Source organism: Pan paniscus, chromosome 13 (genome assembly GCF_029289425.2).
Source record: "Pan paniscus chromosome 13, NHGRI_mPanPan1-v2.0_pri, whole genome shotgun sequence".
Taxonomy (NCBI): domain Eukaryota; kingdom Metazoa; phylum Chordata; class Mammalia; order Primates; family Hominidae; genus Pan; species Pan paniscus.
Genome location: NC_073262.2, coordinates 114,357,002 through 114,369,099, shown reverse-complemented (window position 1 = coordinate 114,369,099; position 12,098 = coordinate 114,357,002). Strand labels below are relative to the sequence as shown.

At 33.5% G+C, this 12,098-nt stretch overlaps 1 protein-coding gene across 5 annotated transcripts in view; it reads left to right on the top strand.

Moving 5' to 3' along the window:
• Positions 1 to 12,098, top strand: part of ERBB4 (erb-b2 receptor tyrosine kinase 4) — a 1,174,422-nt gene that overhangs the window by 796,617 nt on the left and 365,707 nt on the right. For all 5 annotated transcript variants that reach the window (XM_003812504.7, XM_003812503.7, XM_003812506.7 and 2 more), the window contains exon 5: positions 3,269 to 3,334. In XM_003812504.7, coding sequence (XP_003812552.2) covers positions 3,269 to 3,334 — 66 coding nt within the window. The remainder of the gene's footprint in view (positions 1 to 3,268; positions 3,335 to 12,098) is intronic.

The window sequence follows — 12,098 nt, the reverse complement described above, 5'->3', positions numbered from 1 at the left end:
AATATATAATATATGCATATATAATATATAATATATGCATATATTATATATAATATCTATTATATATAATATATGCATATATTATATATTATATATATTATATATTATATATGCATATATGCATATATTATATATTATATATATTATATATTATATATGCATATATTATATATTATATGCATATATTATATATGTATATATTATATGTATATATTATATATGTACACATAATATATATATATATAAACAAGGGACATATAGAAGCCTGTAGTTAACATTCTTCACTGAAATGGTCTAGGGTGATCTCCTTTTAGATGTCACATGGACGTGTCATCGTTTAAGGAATGTAGCTGACTTCCAAGCCCCTGGGAATTAGATTGGGAATTATCTAGCTCCACCTGCTTTCATCCAACTCTTCTTTCCTGGGCTAGGAGGCTGTTAAAAATTTAGATTTACTGACTTTTTCCCTTAAACTCATAGAGGGTGAACATTAGCTACAGAGTAGTCAAAACTCTTTTCCTGAATTAATTCTAAACTCTAAGAAGGTGATAAAATTCTCTGTTTCAGTTTAATATTTTATGTCCATTGCTTAACATCATGCTTAATACACAAAATGAAGAAGTTACTTATGAAATAATCAGGGATATGTGGTTGGAAGGATGTAGGAGGGAATGCTTATAGGAAATTTTTTTTTTCTATGCTAGGCAGATAATTACTATGGGAACTCTTTCTGTACTTCCCAATTATCTGCAAGAATCAAACTAAGGTTACAGACATAAAAATGTAGTATGCATTGATTCATAGATATCTCTAATCAGATATTTTGGTCAGATATTGTAGCATTTACTTAATTGCTAATTGGCAACATCCAGTGATAACACAAGTGCCATGTCTTGCACCATTTTGAAGAGTAAAACTAAAGCTGAACTGAGTACTAGGACAGATTCCAAAAGTGTCAAGGCTCCAGAGAGAAAGTTAAATAAGGGTAGTCTTGGCTAAACAGCCATTTATGGGAGTACAGTCAATTCTAGATCCTCTAGTGCATTTGTCATAATAGAATTTTGAAATGTGTAGGTCAAGTGGAAATGGAAACTACCAACAAAATCTCATAATATCGAGTAGACAGTCAAGGTTAAATTATTTAAACTTGTTTTTTGTGTGTGTGGGTACTATGTCACATTTTCAAATAGGTGGGCCTTGCCCTGATAACTTGTCAAGAACCGTCAACAGTATTTCTAGCAACATGCCTTTTTATATTGAATCTGGGAGCAGATGTCTGGGTGGCAAATTGGAATTTCAAGAATAAGAAGTTAAAAAATTAATCGAGTAAGAGAAAAACATTGAGAATATAAAAATGTCTAATATGAATTTTGTTACTTAGCTCCTTCCTTTCCTTGTTCCTTCCTTCCTTCCTCCTTTCTTTACTTTTTCTTTTCTTCTCTTCTATTTGCTTTTATCTTTTCTTTTCTTTTTTTTTTTTTCCAGTTAGATAGTATTCTGGCCACAAAGAATAAGGCCAAATATTTTACAAGCCCCAAACATAATTAAATAAATCATAGATTAAATGGTAGATTAACTTATGCTTCAACTATCTTCAATTAACAGACCACTTAATGGATCAATTTAGAGGATTATACCAAATCTAAGAAAACACATTAACATTAGCTACTTTCTCATAAAAAAGTTTGTACTCCAAAAAGTTTTCGCTGCTTCCTATTTTGTCTCACAGTCCTTTCTAATTTCCGCTAGTATAAATCAATTTAGATTTATTAGCTTTGTACAAAAGAACTCCTGTAAGTTTTTAATAATAATTATCATTATCACTGATTAAAGTTATATTGTTCAGGCCAGATGGAGTCCTTTTCCTGTCAGCTACAATGAGCTTGCATTATGTTGTTATAATGTGTTTGGCTCTAAATAAACAGATGGCAGAGTGACAGGATATTATACACTGGTGATGTCAGCGGCAATACTTCACAAATAGAATTGCTTTAAATAAACTCTGTTGTAGCAAAGATCCCCGTACTTTTAAGATGACTGGAATTGAACCTAAGTATTTTATTAACTTGGAAGTAGTACAGTTTACTTTCTCAAAGGTAGACAATCTGAATGGTCTGAGATCCAGCCAGAGAAAGTGTCTGTTGAATCTGTATCTTAACCGTGTACTCATTTAACAGAATAGGCTCACTTTGGCAGTTTCACTGGAGGCGGGAAAACACTCCAGGTTGTAAGAACTTTCTGGTTGAGGAATTAAAAACTTGAATCAAGGAAAGATGGGAGCATCTGACGAGATGTTATTTGATGATATTTATAATATAGTTAACGTTGTTAAACACTTTAAACGGGAGAATCCTATTAACAATTAATATTAAACAATTGACAATGTTTAATAAGAAGCATTTAAGGAAATGTCATAGAAAACATTTCTGTTTACGGAAAAGTTTTAAGCTTTAATAGATTTTTAACATCTATATTTTATTCTAAAAATGTGTCATGTACCCACAGAAATTTAGAGTGAATCTATGAAATTCAGAAATAAGATTCAAAGGAAGTCGTTTTTATATGACTTCTTCCGGCTAATATTCTTTATTTTCAGTCCCGATGGGAATTTCTGTGTGGGACAACTATGTTTGTTGAGGCAAATACCTATGGTAGAAGAAGATGCCACTATAGGAGATTAAGGCTTATAGTTGAAAATGCAAATAATGTTAATAAACATTTTAGAAGTATATATTAAAATAATTGAAATTAAGCTTTCAAAAATATAGCTTAAATGCATGATTTTACCATTTATTCTAATGATTTTTCATGTGTTTGTAAAAATATATTCTTGTTCTCATAGATTTCCACTTATTTTTAACTGTTGCTTTACTTTTTAATATATGTTGCTCTCAGTAAGGTGTGATCTCTGGAAATTATATCAAGTAGAATAGATCAATAGAATAATAATGCTGAACAGTGAAAGTGAAACTTGTTAAATATAATCATTTGCTTTTGATTTCCTGAGAAAATTCACAAATTCATTTATTTTATTTTCCTAAAAAATGATAAGAGGATTTGAATACCAGGAGGTTGTACTTTAGTTTCACATATGTTTGACATTCAGGTTTTCCTACTTAAGTGGGCATTTTATGGGCTATGTTTCAGCTCTAGTATGACATAAAAATCCTCATAAAGGAGCAGGAGTATTTCCTTTGAGGAGTTACTCCTAGTCAAGGAGTGAAAGATTATAACGTGCATGTCCTTTTTCCCTTTTCGTGTTCTGCAGGTGGACGTTGCCATAAGTCCTGTACTGGCCGTTGCTGGGGACCCACAGAAAATCATTGCCAGACTTGTAAGTGTTCATCAGTGAGAGCACACAGGTTTGATGTGGTCAAGGAATTTTAATGATTGGTCCATTTCACGCCTCTGGTCATCTAAAACATGAAATGAGCTATCACCTCCTTGTGGTTGATTTGCTTTGGGCCAAGAAAACTACCCGATTTTCATTGCTTTCAAATGAAAATTAATATATAATTGATTCTTAGGTTTCTTCGTGGTTTCTAGGTTAATGATCTCAACAGCACAGCTATGGTGATATTAACTATAACTTTAGAGTTTTTACATCACTAGAAGTGGGAAATCCAATGTGTACAAAATAGTAACTCAATTTCAGGTTAACTGGGTCTCTCAGTCCTTTCATTAACTAGTTATTTCACTATTCATTCATTACAAAAGGAGAGGAAAGAAAAAAGAAAGGGTACTATGTACCCACTGTATTTTTCCAGGCACTGTTCCAGGCACAGGGATAAAAACTTTACGAATTATGGAAATAGTCACTATTTTTGACAATGACTATTGCCCTTAGTTTATACTGTTTCTTGGATTAGTCATTAGCTAAAGGAAATATGAAGCTATCATCATTGCTAAGACATATAGTAACAAAGCATACTAAATATAAAGACAAATAGCTATTTTTTTTCAGCATTCTTAATGTTGTTTAGTACTCAAACCAGCACTGAACTTTCATGAAACTTAAGAATAAATGATTTCTTTAAAAAAGAAAAATAAAATGTCCTATACAAGTGGTAAACACTCATTCTTCCTGCTGCAATAAAAATGACTGAAATATGATATGGAAAAAAATATAGTGACAAGTTGAAATATATTTCTTTGTTATCATAGATGATACAGAAAATATTAAAGATTCAAACATACAAATATTACACTCTTAGATGAAACTTTGCAGATTTCTAATTTGTCTCAGTTCACATTTGTCTAGTTCTATTTGCTAGATTCTGTTTTAATAAAGAAATATAAAAGGATTATTTTATTGTGAACCACCAAAGAATAAAAATATAGGAAAAATATTTCCAATGATAAATGATTTCTTAAATTTATTAATTTTAATTCATGGGCACTCTCATATCCAAACTTCATGAAATGGAAAAGATTATAAGGTAAAATAGTATCTTCCCACGTGGGTCCCACCTTTTTCCCTCAGCTCTCCATAGGCAACAAATATTATTGGCTATTTTGGTGTATTTTTCCAAAAATAATTTATGCATACCCAAGGAAGTATGTATATAAGCACTCACCCCATTTTTCATTCAAATATTAGCATGTTTTGCATGTCGTACTACAGCTTGATTTCTTCAACCCATGCATGTGTATGAATTATTTGTAGTATTAATTTCTAGAGGTGAATTTGTAGGGTCATAGACATGTGGATTTGGAAATGGGTAGAGAACAGCAAAATGGAGATCTTATTTTCTATAGAGGTTGGATCAATTAGTTCTACCGAGAGCAATGTACATAAATGCCTATTTCCCTCCCTATTCTTTGGACGAAGTAGTTCATTAGGGAATTTTTGGATCTTTGTCAAAGGGTTAGATGAAACATAGTCAGTGTAGATTTAAATTAACTTATTTAATAGAAACAATGTTTTATGGCAGGAAAGTATTGACAAGAATCTTAAACAGGCTTTTAAATAAGATGAGATTATTGTGTGAAATTCATTCACAATATTTGGAGATATTCTTTTAATAGCAAAGAATTGGAGGCTAAGTTGCATCCCAGTGCTGGTCTGACACGCATGTGACCATTTGCAGGAAGTCAAGTTCTCTAAAATAAGGAAAAATCTGCAACAGTTTGTGATGAAGTGGAAAGTAACCAAAGAGACTGTGAAAGTGCTAGATATCCACTGGTCATTTCATGGCAGAAAAAAACTACCGAGGTATCAAACTAAAAATGAGTTTTTACTCACTCACCTACTTATTTTATTTATTCACGTATTTATTTTACAGAGGGGTCAAAGAGGCTTCTGCAAAAGCTCCTTGTTGTGGCTGAGCCACTCTGGTGGGCCCAACCACACCCTGTCTCAGGCCCATGGGGTTCAGCCAGTACTGTTGAGGGACTCACCATAGATCTGAGGGAGGAAGGAGCTTAGATTTGGGAAACACTGGGGTGGATCCCTCTTCTGTTGAGTAGGGGCACTGAAGACACCCTGCTGTTGTGTTGTTCCTCCAGTGCTAGATCCCAGAACAAAATTTCTTCCTCCCACCACCTTTCAGATTTCTCCTTTGGTTGCCTCTTGCGTTACTTTCAGGGTTTATAGTTGAATTAAACAGGTGGGAAGAAAAAGGTCTCTGCCATCTTTTCTATACCAGAAGTTTCATACAGTGTATTCAATAACACTATTAATTAAAATTAATAATACTATTACAATTAAAATAATTACTTTAATTATTATTTTCATCTGTGTCTTATTTTGTGTGTATTTTTACAGATTACAAAATGCAGTGTATAGATTATATGTATCGATTTTACAGTCGTTCCTCCATATCACTGGTTTCCACATGGCAAATTCAACCAACTGCAGATCAAAAATACTTGGAAAAAAACAATTAAAATAATAAACAATTAAAAATAATACATATAAAAAACTATACATTATAACATCTATTTACATAGCATTTACATTGTATTATGCATTATAAGTAATATAGAGATGATTTAAAGTATACAGGATGATGTGTGTAGTTTATACTCAAATATTATATGCCATTTCATATAAGGGAAGTGAACATCTATGGAGTTTGGTATTTATGGGGGTCCTGGAACCAATTTACTGCAGATACCAAGAAAGACTCTCTGTATACATATTATATGTTATATATACATAGATGGTGAATATTTATTCTCAGATTGAGGTATATGAGTAAAAAATGTGAAATTCAATCACTGTATTAGGGTAGAATGCAAAAAAAAAAGTTGTATGTCATTGATTATTAGGGTTTTCCCTAACTTTGATTGAAATTTTCCTTCAATTTATACAGTGCTAAAAATTCTGAACCTTTTAATTTATTTTAGTAGATCTGCTTCTGTTGGCTAAATTTTACAAAAGTTATAATTTCCACCAACATCTCTTATTTCTATAATAGACCACTTTCAGGATAATTGCCAAGCAGACACGTGGCCTTCTCCGAAAAATACCCCCTTCTAGATGGTCAGCCCCAGTAGGCATGTTTGTTTTATGGGACACTTTACCCTTTACTTCACAGGGCAGTGTTTATCAACCAGAAGTGATTTCTGCCCCACAGGAGACATTTGATAATTTGGGTTGTCATATCATGGAGGAGGGGTGGGAGGGATGATCTTCTGGCACTGGTAAAGTAGAGACCAGAGATGATGCCCTGCAATGCACAGGAAAGCCTCTCCCACCCCTACCCAAACAAAGCATTAGTCAGTACAGATAAAAATGTTAATAGTACTGAGGGTTGAGAAATCTTGTAATATGGGTGGATAATTGACTAGACTGGGCCAGTCAAATTCTCTCTCCAGAGAATTTAGATTTGGGATCCAAAAGTGCTGGTTACAATAACTTACAAAGTCGAACCTGAAGAGATGTTAAAGCTAATTGAGGTTTCCATTTTTGAACTATGTATGTTAATGAGAAGCAGAAAGAAACAGTCCCCAAAGTCACTAAAGAATAAAGCAGCCATACAGAGAGTTGAGGAAAGAAAGAATAACAATTTTTGACAATGTTTACCTCCTAGTTCTCTGGGTTTCGTGAGGTCCAGCTACACTGCTGTCCTTAGGTTCCATAAGAAACACGGTGTTCTTCCAGTATATTTGAATGGAGGGTTTTTTGTTTTTGTTTTTGTTTTTGTTTTTGTGAGACAGTCTCCCTCTGTCACCCAGGCTGGAGTGCAGTGGTGCGATCTCGGCTCCGTGCAACCTCCGCCTCCCGGGTTCAAGCAATTCTCCTGCCTCAGCCTCACAAGTAGCTGGGATTACAGTCATGTGCCACCACGCCTGGCTAATTTTTTGTACTTTTAGTAGAGACGGGGTTTCGCCATGTTGGTCAGGCTGGTCTTGAACTCCTGACCTCAGGTGATCCACTCGCCTCGGCCTCCCAAAGTGCTAGGATTACAGGTGTGAGCCAGTGCACCCAGCCTGAATGGAGTTTTCTCACTTGCTACCAAACACAGGTGGGAGGAAGTCTTGACTAAGAAAATCATCAAGTTATAATTCATGTGTCAAATCATCAGACGTGAAATTACTTAATTCAGCTAATTTTTCAGCATAGAAGCTATCCTTACTGTAATCCAAAATTGGCTTAACGGCCACTGTGCTTACTCCACAAAGCCTACCAAATTTAAACTCAACAAATTCATGGACCTAATAAGCAAGTACAAATTTTATTTTATTTTATTTTATTTTGCTTTAGAGACAGTGTTTCACTCTGTTGATAGTGATGGGGTGTCTGTTGCCCAGACTGTTCTCAAACTCCTGGCTTCAAGCAATCCTGTCTTCTTGGCCTTCCAAAGTGCTGGGATTACAGGTGTGAGCCACCACACTGGCCAAATGTTAGAATAGTATACAAGTTAACATAGAACTTTATTAAATATTTCCATTTTAAAAATTCATTTTCACAATATTCCTGTGAGTTAAAGAGGGCAGTTACATTAACCCAATTTTACAATTGAGGAAATATAAGCAGAGGAAATGATTAAAGGGCTAAATTTACACAGCTAATACCTGGATTTTAACCTAAGTGTTCTTAATCTAGAGACAACTGTTTCCTGGATACAGTATTTTGTAACACAGTTTAGTAGTCGAGGAAGCTGGATTTGAAATTAGCCAAAAGATACAAATCTCAGTTGTTTCCACTTTCTATCATGGGAAAATGACTTCATCTTTCAAAATTTCATTACCATATCTATAAAATGGAGATAAGTATACTTACCTAAGGGGTTTTTTTGTTGTTTTTTTTTCTGGCGGTGGAGGGTGGGGGGCACAATGAAATTCAACAATGCAGTTGAAGCTCTTAAATAATTTTTAATATATCCAAAACCCAATCAATAATAGCCGATATTATAATAAACTGGAAAGGATACTGTTAGAAAACTTATTCCAATTTAAATCTGAATGAATGAAAATGGAAGGCAAACTCCTGTAGGCCAGTTCCACCTTGTGAAGTCTACTGACACCTGGTGGCTGGGACATGGAAGAGCAAAAACCCTGGAGTGGGGTTGGAGGCTGCCTGTCCTTGACATTCATTCCTGTCCTCTCTCTCTCTTAGTCTGAGCTACTTGAAAGCGAAATTACTTATCCATATTTAAAGAGCCCAGCATCCTGAGGCAAAAAGTATTTTGGAACTACTCAAAAATATACTTATTGTAAGATCACAATTTTAGAATTTAGGTTGTATTTTTTGAGAATTAGATCTCACGAGAGATTCCATAACAATATGAGACCTCCAGAGACCCCATACAGTTGTAACACACGATTCATTTTTTTAAAGTCAGTTATTTTAGGCTTTCTCTAGATTTCCACTGACTCTTCTGTTATTTAAAACATAATATTTACTCTTAGGTCCACTAAAGATATACTTATAATCTGACCCTGACTTAACTTTTAAAAAATCAGAAAACATGCTATGTAAGTTTTTGACAATATTCTGCTTTTGTGGATTGACTATATAAAAGTACATTTTAGAGTCTGAAAGATATAATCATATGTTATTTACAAATGACCTATTTCCCTATGACTAAAATAAATTCACTTTAGTGAAGGCTTTTCTGGAAGTATTCAACTTCATGATTTACCAAATATTTCCTTATTTTTTATGGATAATTATTCTTTGAGGCTCTCCATACATTGGGGAAAAGAGAAAAAAGTATTAAAAAGCCCCACACCTCAGCTAAGGAAACTGAAGTGACGCATATATTTCATTGACTACACCTTATCAGTGCTGACATCTTCCCACAGGTGTCTCCTAGCAAATGTGCTGGGAGTTATCCTCTTTGTCACTAAATGGTGAGAAGCCACACTAAAGACAAATGGCCCAGGCTCTGGGAAAACAAGTTCATGAAAATGAATGACTTGTTAGGGTGAAATGAAGCAAAGAGTGGTGATCAGATTGAAAACATCTCTGAATAGAGATACAGAGAAACAAAGAAGCCGGTCACAACAACAGTGAGCTTCAGGGAAGGTCTGTGGGAGGCCAGAGGTTTTAAACAGAAGAAATGAAGAAAAGGTTTTTGTTTTTGTTTTTAATAGATTTAGCTAAATGGAAGAAGAATGTGAACAAACCGACAACTTACTACGAACAACAGTTCGCTATGCAAACCTACCAGACAGAAATTTCAGTAAAATCTTTTATATTTTTAGTAAAAGTTAGTACATTTTCAGTAAAATTTAGTAACATTTTGAAAGTTATTTTGTGTACTTTTTTGGGTGCCACAGTTAGCTTGATTGCATGTTAAATAATTTAATTGTGTCATTGTTCCTCCATAGCATTTAATTATGTTCAGGCTATAAACTGTGAAACTAGTAGCTGTTTTTTTTAAATGTTTTCCTAACATATGAAATATTTTCTAGATAAATTCTTTAAAACAAACTCATTCAACTTAAATAATGTTGTAAATATTAATGTAAGTAGATTGTGCTTGTAAAATCTAACCAAGTGTTCCCCTCTTCCTGTGTTACTCATGAGTCTGATTTTCTAAAACATCATGAATTTATTCTCCTTAAATCCTTCTGGATGTTAGAGCACCATGACCCTATAAACCTAACAAGAAAATTTCTCACAGAGTTGCAAAGGGTCAAAATAGAACTTATGATTGGACACTGAGAGCTACGTTACATGTGGAGCAGTGACTCAAACTTGAAAGTACTTTTAAGCTCAGTTAAATGGTGGCTGCATTGCTCCACAGCACAGCTTAAGTAAATTGATTCAGTGGATTAATGTAGTCGTGTCAGGGGAGACAAACTTATCTGCTATGTGAAGTCTGAAGCTTATAGAAGTATTATTTAGCAGGCTTACAGGTAAGAATGACAACTCTCTCTATTCATAAGAACTGAGTCGTAACGTATGAGCTCTACAGGTTTTAGGTATGAGAGAGACTAAGGTTTAAGAAATAAATAAGAATGATTAAAGAAACAAAGTTATCTCTGTCCCTGCAAGATATGTGAAGCACACTTATCTCATTTAAAGTAGATACTGCATGTCCTTTTTTATCTTTAAGCACGATATCAGGCCAGCTCTCTCCAGTCTCCCATTATCAGAAAGGGTGGTTGTTTCATTTTACACATTCCTTTTGTCCTGCTAGACCTGGTGTTATCTCAGTCACTGCATTTTGAGTGAGGAGGGGGAAAAAGGCATATATCCAAACATTACAGTTTGATTTTCCTGACCTTTGCATACATTTTGCATTAAAGTCATCATAATTGTAAAGTTTTCTAGGCTGATAACCACTCAATACACTCTTTAGTTTTCTAAGTTGCTTTATAAGTGATGTTTCTTGCTGATAAGCTGATTGAAAAATGTGAGTTTGACAATAGGTTAAAAACATTATTTATTGTAGAAGTTGAAATACAACAAAATTAATGAAGAAATGCATACTTTAACCACTGGAGTGAACAGATACACTTCTCTCCATTTAAATGTCATTAAACTGACTAATGCATTACTTTAACCAAAAGAAAAGTTCTTTTGATGGGATTTACCTCTTGCTTCTTACTTACTTATGATAGTCTTCCTAGACCATCATAAGTAATAGAACTTGCCAGGTTATCTCAAAATCTTTTTTTTAATTAAAAATAGAATAATAGTAAAATAAAGATAAGCACTGTATTTTTTTCTTGTAGATAATTGTTAATATGGGTAGTACTACACTGGCAAAATAAAACCTTTTTCCAAACAACATTTTATGTTATTTACTTTTTCCATACAGACATTATAGAATATGCTAGGAAAATTTAGAACTTATTTAGCATTTTCCTCAGTAATTTATTATGCTTGGCATGAAGAAAATTGGTTTTAACATTTGCAATATATTAAAAGTTTCAGTTTAATAGTAAAGGGGAAAAAAAACAAAACCTTAGCCTGGCTTATGAATTTTATTTATTCTTAAGAAAAATGTCATACATATATACATGTCCTTTTATTTATTCAAAAGTATATCTGGAACTCCTTCGAAATAGAATAATAAAATCTAACAAAATTATTATATATTTTTGTTCCTCAAAATTTCAACAAGAAATGTTGCAGTTGAAAATTAAATTGTATCTTTCTCCATGAAATTTTCAACAGTTTCCTGTAGAATGTGAAAGCAAAATGACAAATTATTTGGATAATAAACTAATTATACTCACACACATGCGTACACATATAATTTGTCTAAAGTGTAATTGTATTTACATTCTTTGTGGAACAAATGTTGTTTAAAAAGAAGGTGCCGATGTGGTAAATATCCAATTAGAGCAGAGAAAAGCAAGTGGGAGCTAATGGGGAACAGGGAAAGAGCTGAGCCAGCAGGCCCCATCAATCAGGATAACAGCGAGTCTTTGTACACGCCAACATCTTTAATTAAAACCCTTGTATTTTACTAATAACTTTGCACATCCATAAGCCTTCTTATTGATTTCAATTATTCCCATTTTTCCTTTTTTGGATTTATGGTTTCTGGAGATATTGTAAAATTAAAGTAAACATTACAATGAGCTAATTACTTGATTACACTGACCATTTCAAAAAGTGCCCCAATAATTTACCGACAGAAAATGAGAAAAATCTTCCCTGATGTGTTCTTCATTTTGACATAAGTTGA